Genomic DNA, 18,117 nt, shown 5'->3' on the forward strand with positions numbered 1-18,117 from the left:
CCAAGACTCCCCCATCTATGATCGGACCAATTGCCCGTGTTTGGCCCATATCCCTTCAAACCCTTTCCTATCCATGTACCTATCCAAATGTCTTTTAAATGTTGTTCTCGTGACTGCCTCAACTCCCACTTCTGGCCGCTCGTACAATATACCCACCACCCTTCGTGTGGGAAAAAGTTGCCCTCAGGTTCCTATTAAATCTTTTCCTTCTCACCCAAAACCCATGTCCTCTGGTTCTTGATTCTGGGCAAAAGACTGCACTCGGAAGATCTTGAAAGAGCAATACAAATGATGTCTATTCTCAATCAGTTGCTACATTAATGTCCTTTGATGTAGCCCAATTTGCAATAACTACCGTTCATACCATGAACTGATGTTTGGACGCAACAATCAGAATCGGTGCCAAATTTATCGAGTCGGTGTTAAATGTCCGAAGAAGGGTCGCGAACCAAAACATCACCCGTTCCTTTTCTCCAGAGATGCTGCCTGACCCGCTGAGTTACTCCAACATTTGGTGTCTATCTACACTAGGTCTGCATTTGATCGTTGTGTGCACTGAAACTGCCAAGTTGGGATTAGGTGGCTTGCAAAATAATATAAAGAATCCAAATCCCAAGTCAATGTGAACACCGACTGCTTTAATTTGCGTTCCTGAGAAAATTCATAAATGATATAATTAATACAAATATTGCAGCTCTCGGACTATCTCTTGAAGCTCATTACCTGACGGCTGTGCAAATCCGTGGTCAGCATTATAATAGAGTAGGCCAGAACATATGCGGTATCAGCACTTGTAAACAGTGTCTGTCTGGGTGGGGTGGGAAGATGCAAAAAGTGTACAACTTAATGAAATAGATGCTTAAAAGGTCAAAGTACAGTTTCACCAAAAAAAAACACAAAAAAACCCTTTTAAGATATTGAGATTTCTGAATTACCCTTGATTGCATTCCAAATATCTAGCTGCAAATTTTTCCATGAGCCTGTCGATTTTCTGCGCTTCCCCAGGCAGGCGGAACCCTTCCAGAAATATTCGAAGCGCTGACACAAAGTCCTTCTCGCAGAAATCCAGCTGGTCAACGTACGCATACATCACCTCTTTGTTGAACTTGTTGTTCTCTCCCACGAACTCACCCACTTGGCTCTGTCGAAAGATGCCAAGTTATTCAGCTAAATTCAAAATGTATTAGGCAGGACATTCATTTCACTGAAAAGGCACCAGGTAACACAAAACTGGTCAGTCTGTATTTTTAAAATTCAGAATGATTCTAAAATTATGCTAACCAGGGAGTAAAGTAAAATAAAAATTCCAGTATATTCAGGCAGCACAGTGGCGCAGCAGTAGAGTTGCTGCCTTACAGTGCCAGAGACCTGGGTTCGATCCTAACTGTGGCTGCTGTCCGTACGGAGTTTATATGTTCACCCCATAGCCTGCGTGGATTTTCTCCGGTATCCTCCCATACTCCAAAGACGTACAGGTTTGTAGGTTAATTGGCTTGGTGTAATTGTAAATTGTCCCCAGTGTGTAGGATAGTTAGCGTACAAGCATCACTGGTCAGCGCGGACTCGGTGGGCCGAAGAAACTGCTTCCACGCTATGCCTCGAAACTACACTACATAATAGACCCAACTACTGGACATGGATGTACTTGAGAGGGTGGGGAGGGTCACATTTTCTCACAAGCCAAGTTTGAACTCCACCTACTCTTAATTAAATGACATAACTGTTGCTAAATCAACATACATTTATATTCATGGGAACGGAATATAAATATCTATGAAGTGGAGTTTGAAGATTCTAACCAGGTGATATTATTGATTAAGTTGGAATGAATACTAATAGCAGCCTAAAAATTCTTCTTGGGAAAGCAAATATTATCCGTAGTTTCACGATCCTCTAAAATAATTGATAATTAAGAATGGTGAACACGTTAAAATTGTTGGGAAGGAAACTCCCTTGAATCCTTCATTAAAGCATTGTCAAAAATAACTGGTTATGATAAAAACATTCATAGAGTCAATATGTTCAACACATCTCACCGAATCTAATCTTTCTTCTTGTAGAAGAAACTGTGCAATGTCTTCAGCTGTTGTGCCCAACATTCCTTGTTCCTGCAAGTACTGTATGCCTCTCTTTGGTTTCCTGTTAAATCTGAAGACAAGATTTGAATTATAACAATAATTATAATTAATGCATTTTGCTTAACTCGCACAAAAATAAGAGAGTCAGATCTGAACAGTTAGCCCAAGTGACAGCATGTCCACGGTACTTCAGGATAACATGGCTCGTTAATTTACAAGTTGCTGCCAAGCAATTTAAGTGCCTGCAATATATTTTATACAGTAGAGGTAGCAGCAGTTTGAGCTACACTTGAGCAATTAGAGATTCCCCTGAAGCCAATGTAGCGTGTTTAGTATTTACAACTGATATGCAGTGCAGGTGGGTTTATACCTTGCGTTCCTGAATAAGGAGTACCCCTTCATCAGAGTTGTGTTCAGCTGAATCTGCTTTTGTGGCGGGGATCAGGGGAGGGAATGAGGAAAGAAGTGAAAGGGCTTTACAATGTTAGAGGAAACTACTTGCTTACACTCCAGTGAAAGGTTGATACTTGGAAGTAAAATGTGCAGGAATATCACCTTAAATTGTATACACCAATGATCCCCTCAAACTACATGCACACAGGGCAAGAAATCAAAGTTGTACAAAAATACAAATGCAACAAACCACTTTTTTTGCAGTTAAGAAAACGGCATAAATTTCAGTAAGAAATTAAGCTCACTATTTCTCATACCTTCACAAATAATACGTTTACAATATTAATCTGCAGAGCAAAGTTAAAATGATAAATTGTCATTTAAAGTTGACGAGTTTAGACCCAGAATTGATTACAGGGACGAGTTTAGAATCTGCTGGGAACAACATTGAAGGTTATTGAGATTTAAAAAGGGTCATTTTATTTTACCAAAAGGAGCTTTGAAAACAAAATCATTAGTGCAAGAAAATAGGCAACCAGATTGTAGATTGAAGACAGCCTTTAGTGAAATAGTGCCACAAAGCCTGGCTGAGCTCAGATTTTACACTGTAGGTGTGCAGATGCATCTGGTTCTCACCATTGTTTGTTGAGGGACAAACGGCTCAAACACAGACAAATTACATGAGCAGTTCTGTTGAAGAGAATTATATCTCAAATGAGCCTCTCAGACAGTCAACCTTACTCTAGTTAGCACTATCCTTTTGAGCATGTAAAAATACAAAGCTAAACGAGATCAGAATTTTCTGAAAACTTGACAAAGAATTAAAACTCTGATAATCTGACGATCCAATTATACATGAATCCCAATCGCTTGGCATCTGGCTAGGGACGCTGATTCCAGCAGTTCTTCCAAAACACCAAGGCCTTGATTCCTGTTCTCCCTTTAAACTGAGGAAAGGTCCAGACTCAAAACGTTGCCCTTCCATTCCCTCCTTGTATGCTGCCTGACCCACTGAGTTCCACCAGCAATTTCGATTTTGCTCACTTTAAGCCCACCTGGTTCTGTCTCTTATGATCCTTTGAAACTTAGTAGGCTCATGAGAGTTTATTAAAAAGGACAGAAATTGCTGGAGTAACACTGCGGATCAGGCAGCATCACTGGAGAACATGGAGAGGTGATGTTTCAAGTCAGGACCCTTCTTCAGAAATTTATTATGCTACTGCACTCAGTGATTTGCAGAATAATTCAATGTGATTTGCAGAATAATTCAACTCCCGGGAGCTATGTTAAATGACCACTTGCCAATCACATTGTTTAATAGAATTCTTAACCGTGATGTGAGGTGATAAAATAGCTCTGCACAGACGACTCTTTCTTTCTAATGTTCTTCGCATTAGCAGCAAATTAGTTACTGAGACTGTGGAAACAAGGAACTGCAAATGCTGGTTTACAAATAAGGCACAAAGTGCTGGAGTAACTCAGTGGGTCAGGAAGCATCTCTGGAGAACATGGATAGGTGACGTTTTGGGTCAGCACCCTACATCTGCAGAAGGGCTCTGACCTAATATGTCATCTATCCATGTTCTCTAGGGATGCTGCCTGACCCGCTGAGTTACTCCAGCACTTTGTCTTTTTTTAAGTTACTGGGACTCCTGTTTATAAACTTGAATGTTCCTGTCAGCAACATAATGCGCAGTGGCTAAGATGGTTGTCGATTTGATAATACGCAAAGCTGAGCATGGCAAATATTGCACTGATATATTCATATTTGATAACTCACAAATCTATTCCTTGTTCTATTATATCCTTCTGTTGCTTTAGGACTTCAAATTGTTCAGGATCATCAGCTGCTGACGTTTGAGCACTGACACTCCCAACACCAGACGACACTGTGGAGTCAAAGGAATTAATGCTCCCTCGTCTTCGCGCTGCCTCTGCTCGCTTGCTTTCACTGTTGTCTTGCTCGGACGGCTTCTCTTGCCCTGCACAGGTCAAGAAGGTAAAGCATATTTCAGCTGCTGCCAATGGACAGCTTCAGTTTAGAAGTTGTAAATCTGACTTAGAAAATGTATTTGGTTTAGGTTAGAGATATAAAGCATGGAAACAGGCCCTTCAGCCCACGGCAACTATCAATCACCTGTTCACACAAGTTCTATGTTCGCCCACTTTCACAACTACATACTGGGGGCAATTTACAGAGGCCAATTAGCCAACAAACCCGGACTTCTTTGGGATGTGGGAGGAAAGTGGAGCACTCGAGGGAAACTCAGTCACAGGGAGAACGGGCAAACTCCACACGGGCAGCATCCGAGGTCAGGATCTCTGGTGCTGTACAGCAGCAGCCCCACCAGCTGCACCACTGGCAGCAAATAGAATTGTATATTTCAGAAAAGTGTCATTATTGGACTTTACACGGTAGAAAGTCCATAATCAACCATTTATAAACTTACCGAGATTGGACTGCAAATTTGGGTTTATATACAAATCTTTACTCCATTCGACCATGCATTTTAGGATGGAAACCAAACATTCTAATCCTTTCTTTCTAAGACTCAGCTCCTAGAATGTAAATAAGTAACATCAGCTCAGGTCTATATACAAGTATATTTCAAAGACAAATGGAAACTAAAAAAAAATTCAGAAACATGAATCAGTTTGTGCGCTTTATACTTGCTCAAAATATTTAGGTTTAAAAAATCAAATATTTTACTTTGAAGAAAAAATCTTCAAAAAGCATTCCTTTAAGAGTTTCATTATTAGAAATACTGTCTATCTTTTCTGCCTGAGGTTTGAAGGACAAATGTCCAGATGCGCCCCTTTCTTCTGAATACAGCATTTATTCCTCAACCAAACACTTGCTCAAGATTTAGCATCAATATTTTAAATCTTTGTATGTACAGAAGAAAAGATTTAATGGCTAAAAACTGTAGTTCCAATCAATTTCTTACTTCCCAAACAACAAAATGCACACCATGTTTTGTCCCTTTGTCATTTCATATGTTTACAGTCCTCATCAGAAGATAGCAGAATTAAGGAAAGTCCTATTTTGATATTGTCCTTTATTATGTTGAAAAATTAATTAGCCCAGGCAAGAATCTATGGAATAAAGCTGAATATACTTTGACATTTGTGACTGCTGATGGGAATTATGACATGTGTGTACATTTTATCAATGCTCAGACAATAGCATCAAGTAAGTTTACCTGCAGGGGTGTCATCCCCAACTCTTGTCCACTTCGTCCCTGAGCAATTTTTGACAAGTCATTTACAAGGTGCTCAAATATATTTGCAGCATTTAAATCGCAGTCATAGTTGACGTAAATATCGACCACACATTGAGCATCTGAAATACAAAAGAAATAGGAAGTTAACCTTCATTTTTCTCACACGCTACCATTTCCCCATGTTATGCTTTTCATTTTGGAAGCCAGCTCTCAAATCCAAATCCATGGATAATTGGCAGCCGATATTTAAAGTGTCTAAAGGGCCTGTCCCACTTGCCGATTTTTTCGGCGACTGCCGGCGTCATATCAGCATCGCCAAAAGATTTTGAACATTTCAAAATCCAGCGGCAACAAAAAAATTTGCGACACTTGAAAAAACACCGCGCATCATAAGTTGTCACACGTCGTCACATTTTCCGGTGACCTGATAAAATCGCCAAGTGGGACAGGCCCTTAAAGGTGTTGGATTTAGATTTTCTTTCAAACAAGGCAAAAATTAAAAGTGGCCTAATTAAAATATTTTTTGGTATAAAAACCATTCGTCCTTCTTCAGGTAATCATTTAATTTTCTTTCAAGTGACGAACTAGAAATAAGAGAATGGACTATTTTATTATGTGTACAGTATATTGGACCATGTGACAACATACTTTCAATATTTAATATATTAATATTTAAGGACAATATTCAAATAAAGATTGTGGGTAACCTACAAGGCGTGTACACAATTACACCATATAAATTTTCACCTACAGCAAATTAAACTTGAAACACTGGTCTCAACACAAACTAGAACCCAAAGTTGGAAAGAGTAAGACACAAACCTGCACAAATTCTGGTCAGAGTCTGAATGACCATCCACTTATGCTCAAAGGTACTTGAGGATGTCTCCAAAATATTCAGAAAGATTTCTTTGAAGAAAACCTAATCGAATGAAGAGAACAGAAGTTAATCCTCGCAGTTCACTAAAACCCATACAAAAATTAATTCGAAAGTTATCAACCAAGTCAACATTTTTATTCGGCTGACTAAATAATTGATCATGCAATGGACCAGAATACAATGCATAGACATACAGCAAGTCTTTCGGAAGCTTTTAATTTAGACCTGGCTTTCCAGCTGGATTAAAATTGGTTGCACGAGAATGAAAGACAAACATAATGCAAACGGTATTAATTACAGAACATGATCGCCACATTTAGGAGACATCAAAGGCGATGCAAGCCAGTTAGACAAAAACGAGGCAAGGGAATAAATTGAGCTATGAATAAAGTTTCAATCAGTTGTAATTGAAAGTGGATCATTGAATCATAGTATCCACAAATAAACAACCTGTCTGGACAGTTGCAAATTCAGTGGTGCTTTGAGAATCAAGCCACCAGTACATTTGTAGTATGTCCTGAGAGTAGAAATGACAGAATACATTTCAGAATTCGGCCAGCTATGTTGTTTGAGCATGACAGTCCATTATTTTGTGATTTATTATGAAATTCTATTTAGAGTGTTTGACTTGCCCAAAACCAAAGAGGAGTTAGCTTTGCACTTAAATTCTCTCACCACTTGTGCAGAAAGGAAGATCTGTGTTCTTAGACACTGCCCAAGAATGAAGATGACTAACTTTCCAATAAAACACAAAGTTCTGGAGGAACTCAGTGGGTCAGGCAGCATTTATGAAGGACCCGAAACATTGTCCTCCAGAGATTCTGCCTGACATGCTGAGTTACTCCAGCACTTTCTGTTTTACTCATTTTGGTATCTCCATTTCCTTGTGTCTGTTTCATTTCCAAGTATTTGTTTAAAAACCAAATAACTTGATTGTAATCATGTTTTGTCTTTCCGCTGACTGGTTAGCACACAAAAGCTTTTCACTGTACCTCGGGACATGTGACGATACCTGAACTCAACTCAATCCATTCTTTTCGTCGATGTTACTCAAATTATTTTCAATATAGAGGTTAAAGGGAGCATTTCCTACATTGAGGCTCAAGCAAATATAAATTGCGCATGTCTGTGGCTTGACTCCATTTGCAGTTTTTTTTTTTAAATTCAGTTTTTAAGATAACTTTTGTCATTTCATTTAATTTTCATATTTTTGGCATTTTATTTTTAATGATCAGTAGTGTAATCAGGGTAAAGGAATCTGATGGTCTGAAACAAAATATCTGACCGATCAGTACAACTGTCAGGCAACCCCAGATGCGTAAGTGAAATGAGTGGTTTTAGCATTCAGCAAAGCAAAAGAAAAGTGGAAGAATGCAGTAACAAGGAACTGCAGATGCTGGCTTACAATAAAAGACACAAAGTGCTGGAGTAACTCAACATGGAAAGGTGACCATGGTTTTGGACCCTTCTTCAGACATCTGTGGGGGTGTCGAAAGATGAAAGAGAAGAGAGGCAGGACAAAGCCTGGCGAGAATAGGTGGATTTATATGGGGGGGGGTGGTGGTAGACAGATGGTTGGAGGCCGGAGATGAAGACAGAAGGCATGAGACAAAAGGATTGAAAAGTCGCGTATTGTAAAGCTGGACAGAGGAATTGATCCAGGTGGGGTACAGAGGGGAGAAAAAAGGTGGGTGATGGGGGTGGGGGTGTTGTTGGCAGTTAGCTAAAATTGGAGAATTCAATGTTCATACCATTGGGTTGAAAGCTACTGAAGCAGAATGAGATGCTGTTCGTCCATTTTGCATGTGGCCTCACTCTGGCAATGGCAGTCATTTATTTGGACTTCACACCAAAATACCTACCAGAGTTTATCTTCCGTCTTTAATTCAATAGATATTGAAGTCATACCTCAATTTGCATCTTCAAGTGAATCTTGAAGTGTGAGAGGAGAGTAAGGAAAATAGCCAGTGAGAGTTCAAAGACATCCGGCACACTGGAGACTCCATTTTTGGACAAGGCCACGCAAAGGTACTGTTTAATTGCAGTGATGAACATTGCATTTGTCTTGAAGACTGGGCCAGCGTTTTGAAGGACTGACAAAAGAAGCTGTAGTGAAATTATCTTTGACCGCAGCTCATGAGACCTTAAAAATAAAAGTTTGGGATAAGAATTAGTTCGTAAAATAACATGATAAAATATCACAACTCTGGCTTCTGGTTTCATGTGTTATCTTGTTATCACTTTTGGCTAACCTTTACACTGCATGCAGGGTACTATTTTTGTTCCTTGATCCACACAATGTTCTATAAAAAGCAGTATAATAGCTTTCCACCACCGCAGTCGATTAGCATGCACTTTAATCAAGTCTTGGTGAACTTTGTTTTGTTAACTTTGCTACTTCGACACAGTTATTTACGATCTTTCCAATACTTCATACACAATATGGATGTTAATTAAATTCTCATTAAACTGGTAAACTAGTTTCACATTGTGAATGACAGAATTTGACTGTCAATTCCAATTTGACAGACGACCTGTGTACTTCAGTGACCGACAACTAATCAAAATTGATCCATGAAGTGCTAGAATGCTACACCTTATTGCAGGTCAAATGAATGGACATACTTGCTCATACTTCTCATAACTGATGTAATTTGGTTTCCTGAAAATTGCTTATAATGGCAAAACCTTTAAAAATACTCACGGCAAAAGATCAACCTCTCAACCATCTCAGGTCCCAATCCCTTTGTGCTTTTCGTTTCTTTTCTCTCCCTCCTTTCCTCAGCATCATAAACCTCCCCCCATCCCAACTCTCCAGCTGCTACCCACAAGGGAGGAGATCTTGGAGCAGGGAAAGGAAAGGCTACATTGTCCACATATTAGTTCAGTTAGAGATGCAGCATGGAAACAGGGAAAAGGGCCTGTCCCACTTAGGCGACTGCCAGGGACTAGTTTTAATGGAATTCACCTGCGACACCTGGCGACAACTTAAGACAGCACCTACGACAACCTATGGAAAGACTCACATCTACCCACGTCAACCTACGACAACCTACGGCAAGACTCACATCTACCCACATCAACCTACGACAGCAAAAAGTGTCGCCAATGTCGCTGAAATTTTTAAAAACATGTTGAATATTTTGCGGCAGTCGCCTCTAGTTGCCCCAAAAATCGGCTAAGTGGGACAGGCCGAAAAGGATCTTCGACCTCAAATGTTAACCGTTTCCCTTTTTACAGATGAAGCCTCATCTACGAAGGTAGACAAAAATGCTGGAGAAACTCAGTGGGTGAGGCAGCATCTATGGAGCGTAGGAATAGGCGACGTTTCGGGTCGAGACCTTTCTTCAGACTTCCTCATCTACGAAGGGTTTCCAGCACTTTTTAAAGTTGAAAACACAAAGGGCTTGCACTCGGTTATTACAGTCATTTGGAAGTCGACCAGGAATAAGTGACCGGGTATTTGTACAAAATGCATAATTACAATTTTTCTGGCGTGTCAAGTAATTCGTCAATTATTAAAATGCTGCAATTATAAGTTAGCGCCTTGTAAATTACATGCCAAAAATTGCTCAGGGATGAAGTGGACAAGAGTTGGAGATGACACCCTCACAGGTAAAGTTACTTTATGCTATCGTGTGATCACTAATGACATTTAGACGCATGTCATAATCCCAATCAGTGGTCAAAAACACAACAAATTCATTCATGCTTTACTTGGCTTGAAGGAGCAAATTTCATGTTTGAGTCATAAATTTCATCACTAAATGGAAATGGCAAGATTCCTTTGAATAAATCCAGCGTCTACATGACGTGCGATGAATTTCAATGAGGAACTCATGACAAGGTTGCCGGTTTTTCAGGTCTTTCAAGGTTAAAGTCAGCAGGGCACAAATTTGTGGAGAAATGGAAATCAAGACACAGCCCTCCCACAATCCGCAAACTAACCGTGCAGTTATTTTGCCACTATCTTTCCAACAATTATTGGTCCCTTGTTATGAATGAAATCTTCTTCACCGAGTGAGCCAAAGAATACACGATACTTCGTTTCAGATGTTTTCCCCCCCAAACATTAAGCAATTACTTACTTTGGATCAGGAAGTCCATCACTTAATGGCTTCATAGAAAGCTTACAAAGAGATCGGAAAACCAAAAAGGCATCTTTCTGCAAAACGTAGGAGAATTTAGCATTGGTAGGTGGTGATACTAAAGCTTCAGCTTCCTAAAACCAGAAGAAAAATGTGCGAGATTAATACGGTTGTCCCCCGTTCGAATTACTTACATTTCTTAAATAGTCAACAATGTAACATGTTTTGCAAAGGCTAGATGGGACAATCTTCAACTGCTAAAATTCAGAATGAAAGCAGTCATTTCCATAGGACTCAGTATGAAAACTTGCACTACTGCCTGCCATTTAGACGCTTAATACTGCGTTTTATGGGCAATCATTATCACATTAGGGGAGAGGGGGGGGGGGGGGTGTGAGAGAGAGAATCAAAACCAAAAGGACAAGCTTTACAGTTGCAACATGATGAGAATTCAGTGTGGTGTTAAGGGCCTGTCCCACTTACGTGATTTTTTTGGGCGACTGCCGGCACCCGTCATAGTCGCAGTAGGTCACCGAAAATGTTCAACATGTTGAAAATCCAACGGCGACCAGAAAAAGGTACGACTCTGGGGGCGACTACTCACGACCATACAGGCGTCGCCCTAATTCGACAATGTGACACATACATGTCGACACGTGACGCCCGCTTGTCGTGAGTAGTCGCCTAAAGAGTCGGACCTTTTTCTGGTCGCCGCTGGATTTTCAACATTTTGAAAATTTTCGGCGACGTGCTGCGACTATGACGGGTGCCGGCAAGTCGCCCAAAAAAAAAATTGCGTAAGTGGGACAGGCCCTTTATAGCCACATCATTTAAAAAAAATTTGAAATAAACTCTAAAGCAAAACTGTGAAATAGATAACTGTTACTATGAATGGCTGATTCACGATTCCTCCTGGGGATAAACATAATCCAAAATATCTGACATGTCAAAAATATATTAAACTAATATTCAATTATACCATGTCTTTTTTTGATTCAGGTCAAAATGAACTCCCCAAAAATGATCCTGGCATGATTTCTAAAACCATTGCACCAAGCAGAAATTCATCCCTCACAAACATAACAAAATATAGAATTCTTGAAAAAAGGAGCTTAATTCAGATTCAAATGAAAAGCAATTCTGTTCCTTACCTGGACATCGCAATCTGATACACATTTTGTGTCAGTTAATGAATTATCATCGTGCACTTGAAGCGATCCTTCAGGGATGCCATTAGCTTGCGGGTTTTCGATACATTCAGCAGCGACTTGGATTTGTAAAGGTGTCTCTGGAGTTTCATTTTCACCATTTTTTAATTCTGCTCCTTATATACGAGAACACAGGTTTCATTACCAAACAACCATTTTTGTCTGCAGCTTATTTAACAACCCAAGAATGATTGGTTTTGCCAGCGGAAAATCAAAGACGGCAGAAGTAGTAATCAAGTTACTTGACTTGATAATTGATAAAACCATAATTCAGGAGTATTGTTACGAGAGGCTTGATTTTGCATCCAATAACAAAACAGAGGAAATTTAAATTGCAGTTATTACGATTCATATATGAAACTACAAGGTTATAGACAATAGACAATAGGTGCAGGAATAGGCCATTTGGCCCTTCGAGCCAGCGGAAGGGCCAATGTGATCATGGCTGATCATCCCCAATCAGTACCCCGTTCCTGCCTTCTCCCCATATCCCCTGACTCCGCTATCTTTAAGAGCCCTATCTAGCTCTCTCTTGAAAGCATCCAGAGAACCTGCCTCCACCGCCCTCTGAGGCAGAGAATTCCACACACTCACAACTCTCTGTGAGAAAAAGTGTTTCCTCGTCTCCTAAATGACTTACTCCTTATTCTTAAACTGTGGCCCCTGGTTCTGGTCTCCCCCAACATCGGGAACATGTTTCCTGTCTCTAGCGTGTCCAAACCCTTAACAATGTTATATGTTTCAATGAGATGCCCTCTCATCCTTCTAAACTCCAGAGTGTACAAGTGTACAAGTTAGCACAAAAATAGTCTTGTTCGCTCTATAATTCTTGTGAAAGAAACGTGCTGCTGGCACGGTGTGTGCAAATGCAGCCTTGTAGCGATACGGATCATTGATTTAACCAGTGAAATGGTTCAGCAAGTCACTAAGGTTAAGAGGAATTAGGAATGGGCAAGAAATATTTGCCTAAAGAAGAGGAACACCTTATTAAGTAAAAGAACACAGCTTACATAAAAAGCTGAAATCGCGATACTATTGCAAATCTGAAAACATGGAATGGTAAAAGTAATGGACAGAACAGGCAGCAATTGTTCAAAACAGAATTAACATTTCAGTTCATATAACCTTTTGTCAGAATGTCACCAAATAAACAGTTAAACGACCTGTAAATTTACCTTTCTGGTTCTTTCCATAGTCTGGCCTGAATCTTTTCAATTTCAATTGTGAAAGGTTGTCCCACTCAAACATGGAAATATAAACTATTTGTCTTTCTTGCACAATTATTGAGATCACCTTAATAAACTGCTCAAATCTGTTAATACAAATGTGCTGAATCAAGAATCAGAGGACATAGGTTTAAGGTGAGAGGGGAAAGATTTAATAGGAACCCGAGGGGTAACTTTTTCCCCCACACAGAGGGTGGTGGGTATATGGCACAAACGGCTGGAGGAAGTAGTTGAGGCAGATGTTAAAACAACATTTTAAAGTCATTTGGATAGGAAAGGTTTAGAGGGATGTGGACTACACATAGGCAGTTGGGACAAGTGTTGATGGGATACCTCTGGCGGCATGAGCATGTTGAGCCAAAGGGACTGTTTCCCTGCTGTACGACTCCTGTAATACATAATTTTTGAATCTACATTGTGCAGATAAATGAATGTTTAGGGTATCTGATTACAATACATTCAGCTGCAAACCAAGTTAATGAAAACACAAACTTTATATTGATCCAAAAATAATTTGTCACTGAGGATAGATTACTCAGCAATTCCTTAATTTATTCTGACCAATTCCTGGTTCTGAAATACAGAAGATCAGCTAAAGATATTGGAAAGCTTCTGTTTAAGAAATCTACTAATGCAAATTTTGAACTGGTTGCACCAAAAATGGCTTGGCATTAATTTACAAAGCAATGCCTGCTTGTGAAAAGTGCACCTAACAAACTGAAGATAACAGGTCGGATTTGTTATAGATGGAAAACAAATTGGTCTTAATGTGTAGCTGTGGATCTATCAACAATACCCGCAAAAGTCAGCTAAAATAGTTTTAAGATCTCTTGAACTACCTTTGGTCACTGCAGCCACCATTTCCTCCAATATTTGTCCCACAATCTCTTCTACATTAACATTTTCTTCGTGACTTTCATCCACATTGCCTAAAGTGAAACAAAATTAGAGCATGGAGTACTCAAACTTCAATCAACACAAAATACTGAATTACAAAAAATGCTAATTTTACTTGCAAGTACCTGTAACAGTAAAACACTGGAATTCTGAAGTAGCATACGCATTAAAACAAAGGCCATTAAATGTCACTTATAAACATGCACAAAACAGCATGAGGTGATGCATTTTTGGGAAGTTAAACAGGGATAGGATGCAAAGCAATGTTGATGTGCGGGAGGACCTTGGGTTTCTTGGACACATTTCCCTGAAAACAGCAAAATGGGCAGATTGGATGGGGAGGGTGGCTAATGAATGCTTGCAATCATAGATCAGGGCACATACACAAGTTGGAGTGCAGTGTTGCAACATTTTAAAAAATTGTAGAAGGGTCTCGACCCAAAACATCACCTATCCACATTCTCCAGGGACGCTGAAGATAGACACAAAATGCTTGAGTAACTAAGCGGGTCGGGCAGCGTCTCTGGAGAAAAGGAATAGGTGACGTTCCGGGTCAGAACCCTTCTTCAGAACCATTCAGTCCCGACCCGAAATGCCGGGTTTCTAAAAGAAGCTGCATGTTTCCAAATCAAATCCATCTGCATACATCAATGGTAGATAAAAATGCTGGAGAAACTCAGCGGGCGAGGCAGCATTTAAGGAGCGAATGAATAGGTGACGTTTTGGGTCGAGACCCTTCTTCAGACTGATGGAATTCAACTTTTTGTTAAAAAGCAGCAAGATGTACTTAAAACCCAAATCTTAACTTTCAAAATAAATAATAGCAGACATAAATCAGCATATTTATCAACAAATGAGGCTGTGAAATTCAAAAATCTATGCAAAAAAAATGACAGCTGAAATGTTTGACCTCAGCAAGTTGTCAAGTGTCTTGCCAATTAAATAGCAATGCACAGGAGTTGAAGCACATCGTTCATGACAGCACAACTTTATTCTTGCAGCACGGTGATATTTCAACATTACGTTGTATGAACCCTCATCTCTGTTTTGGCTGGAAACTTAAAATTCCATGTCTTTAAATGACAACCCAGCTCCAAGATTAAAACTATATTGACTACTTGTTCCATTGCCTTGGGAATAATAAGCATTTTGTTGAATTAATACCAAACTATTCAAGACATATCCCGTCAAAATCGCCTCTTTGTCGTCATCTTCTTCCACAAATAGATTTTGTTTCTCGGTAATTTTTGAGATGGCACTAAATTATATGTTTTATAAAGCAAAGCGTATGAATAAATATCAACACCTGCAGTATCAGTCTTCACATCGTTGTCTTCTGTACGAGCTGTCATCGGCCCATTTTCAGTTTCAACACAATCAGTTTCCTCTGCCACTGTGTTTATTTGATCTGTGACTGCCTCAGATGCAATCATTTTGCTCAAACTTTCTTCTATTCGATCCAGTTGCGGTGATCCAACTAAACTATGTGCGGCAGAAGACTGATGGACATGATGCTGTTTGCTTTTCTCCAGGTCTTTCGCCTCCTGTACCTTTAAAGTAGAACACATTTTTTTCAGGGAGTTGAAATTATCATTGTGCTCTCATTTGCCCAAGCGCTGTTGGAACAATAATTCATCCTCCTGCCTCAAATATTTCTTTAACGCAAAGAACACGTTTTGGCTGTATGAAAAAGGATATGTTGCTGTGATTGAGATAGTTGGATAGTTAGACAGTTTTTTAAAAAATGTTACAAAATCATGACACAGACATAATCTTTTTCAATGAGAAGTCAACCATGCAAAACAAAAAATGGCCAAATTCTGTTCCTATGAAAGACGCAGAATTACCACTTGTTTTGATCGAAGTATTTAAAGCGTTAGTACATGATTCAATTCAATAATTGAAAAAATTCAATTCAAGTTTCCAGCTGTTTCCTGGCCCATAGTTACCTTGGTCGATTTAACCTGAACTTGGGCAAAAACTTCAACGTTAGTGAATAGCTGTTCAATAAAGTAACATCGCAATTCCAAGAAAATTTTTAAATAATTAGGTTGAATATTTTGCTCGACACATAAAGAATGAATGTCCAAAAACTATTCAAAACAGTTAAATTCAGTTTTCGTATTCAGATTATTGTAAGCACATTGCATTCCTTATCCTCCAAGAAACAAGTACGAATCCACTTCAGGCATCAACAGAAAACAAGTTCGAGAGAGGGGTAGATTATGCACAAAACTGGCCAGACATGCACAGATGTAGATATTATACAGGCTCGTGTGACTTCTACCTACCCGTTCATAGAGTGATACAGTGTGGAAACAGGCCCTTCAGCCCAATTGCCCATACCAGCCATTGTCCCAGCTACACTAATCCCAACTGCCTTCGCTTGGTCCATATCCCTCCAAACCTGTCCTATCCATGTACCAGTCTAACTGTTTCTTAAACATTGGGATAGTCCCAGCCTCAACTACCTCCTCTGGCAGCTTGTTCCATATACCCCCCACCCTTTGCGTGAAAACGTTACCCCTCAGATTCCTATTAAATCTTTTTCACTTCACCTTGAACCCTTGTCCTCTGGTCTTCGATTCCCCTTCTCCAGGCAAGAGATTCTGTGTGTCCATCCGATCTATTCCTCTCATAATTTTATACACCTCTATAAGATCACCCCTCATCCTCCTGCGCTCCAAGGATTAGAGTCCCAGCCTACTCAGCCTCTCCCTATAGCTCAGACCCTATAGCCCCTGCAACATCCTCATAAATCTTCTCTGAACCCTTTCAAGCTTGACAATATCTTTTCTATAACATGGTGCCAAGAACTGAACACAATATTCTAAATGCAGTTTCACCAACGTCTTATACAACTGTAACATGACTTCCCAACTTCTATCCTCAATACTCTGACTGATGAAGGGCAATGTGCCAAAAGCCCTTTTGACCACCTTATGTACAGTGTCCTCCATAATGTTTGGGACAAAGACCCAGCATTTATTTATTTGCCTCTGTACGCCACAATTTGAGATTTGTAATAGAAAAAAAATCACATGTGGTTAAAGTGCACATTGCCAGATTTTAATAAAGGTCAATTTCACCACATTTTGGTTACAGGATTCCTCAAATCAAATCATTACTCTCAACAAAATAATCTCTCCTCGATCATGACACTAGAGTTTCAAGTACACTTCCAAATTCGGATGAAGTAATAAGCAGGTAGAGACAATGCAAAATGAACAAGCCATGTGCAAAATGTTCATTTGGAAAACAGACTTATTGAACAGTAGCTGGCAGATTTTAAATAACTGCTGGGACAGTGTTCTGCAAGAGCAGTATTTTCTGATGTCATATTAAAACATGAATTCAGCACACGATTCAGCTTGGATAAATTATTAAAAAATAAGTTTTCAATGGTTTGTCATGGTATAAAGCAAATTTAATGCCGAGTAGTGCAAGGAGGAACTGCAGATGCTGGTTTACATTGAAGATAGACACAAAAAGCTGCAGTAACTCAGCGGGTCAGGCAACATCTCTGGAGAAAAGGAGTAGGCGACGTTTCTGGTCGGAGCCAGACTGAACAATGCCCGATTGGAAAACAATTTTCTGCATGTTTTAAATGTGCTGCTTCTTACCAAATGACAAATTACAAAAAGACAATTTGCTCCTTTCATTCACATGTGTAGCAAAGAACTGTAGATGCTGGTTTAAATCAAAGGTAGACACAAAATGCTGGAGTAAGTCAGCAGGACAAGCAGCATCTCTGGAGAGAAGGAATGGGTGAAGAAGGGTCTTGACCCGAAACGTCACCCATTCCCTCTCTCCAGAGACGCTGCTTGTTCCGCTGACTTACTCCAGCATTGTGGGTCTACCAGTGGTTTTTAGTTGATAGTTTGAAGAAGCAAATATTTTTGCCTCTGTTCTCGGTGGGTGTGTTTTGTGTGCAGGTATTCATGTTTGGATAGAAGATGATGTTGAAATCATCATCATGACTCATGTTCTTGCTCCAACAGATTCTTTAACAACTAATTGTTCCAGCAGAATTGACTCTGTGGTGCTCAGGCAAACAACTCAAGACCAATTCCCACACTCTTACACAGGAGTACTAAAGCAAATAGAAACAGAAAATGCTGGA

At 39.7% G+C, this 18,117-nt stretch overlaps 1 protein-coding gene across 3 annotated transcripts in view; it reads right to left on the reverse strand.

Moving 5' to 3' along the window:
- Window positions 1-18,117, reverse strand: part of arfgef2 (ADP ribosylation factor guanine nucleotide exchange factor 2) — a 59,066-nt gene that overhangs the window by 29,692 nt on the left and 11,257 nt on the right. For all 3 annotated transcript variants that reach the window (XR_004415433.1, XM_033041455.1, XM_033041454.1), the window contains exons 6-17: window positions 15,301-15,544; window positions 13,937-14,026; window positions 11,815-11,987; window positions 10,664-10,797; window positions 8,484-8,718; window positions 6,518-6,617; window positions 5,675-5,814; window positions 4,922-5,030; window positions 4,252-4,453; window positions 2,037-2,148; window positions 936-1,141; window positions 724-808 (exon numbers count right to left, since the gene is read on the reverse strand). Coding sequence is in view for 2 of the 3 variants with exons in the window: in XM_033041455.1 (XP_032897346.1) it covers window positions 724-808; window positions 936-1,141; window positions 2,037-2,148; window positions 4,252-4,453; window positions 4,922-5,030; window positions 5,675-5,814; window positions 6,518-6,617; window positions 8,484-8,718; window positions 10,664-10,797; window positions 11,815-11,987; window positions 13,937-14,026; window positions 15,301-15,544 (1,830 nt within the window). In the remaining variant the exon portion in view is untranslated. The remainder of the gene's footprint in view (window positions 1-723; window positions 809-935; window positions 1,142-2,036; window positions 2,149-4,251; window positions 4,454-4,921; window positions 5,031-5,674; window positions 5,815-6,517; window positions 6,618-8,483; window positions 8,719-10,663; window positions 10,798-11,814; window positions 11,988-13,936; window positions 14,027-15,300; window positions 15,545-18,117) is intronic.

This window comes from Amblyraja radiata, chromosome 23 (genome assembly GCF_010909765.2).
Source record: "Amblyraja radiata isolate CabotCenter1 chromosome 23, sAmbRad1.1.pri, whole genome shotgun sequence".
Taxonomy (NCBI): domain Eukaryota; kingdom Metazoa; phylum Chordata; class Chondrichthyes; order Rajiformes; family Rajidae; genus Amblyraja; species Amblyraja radiata.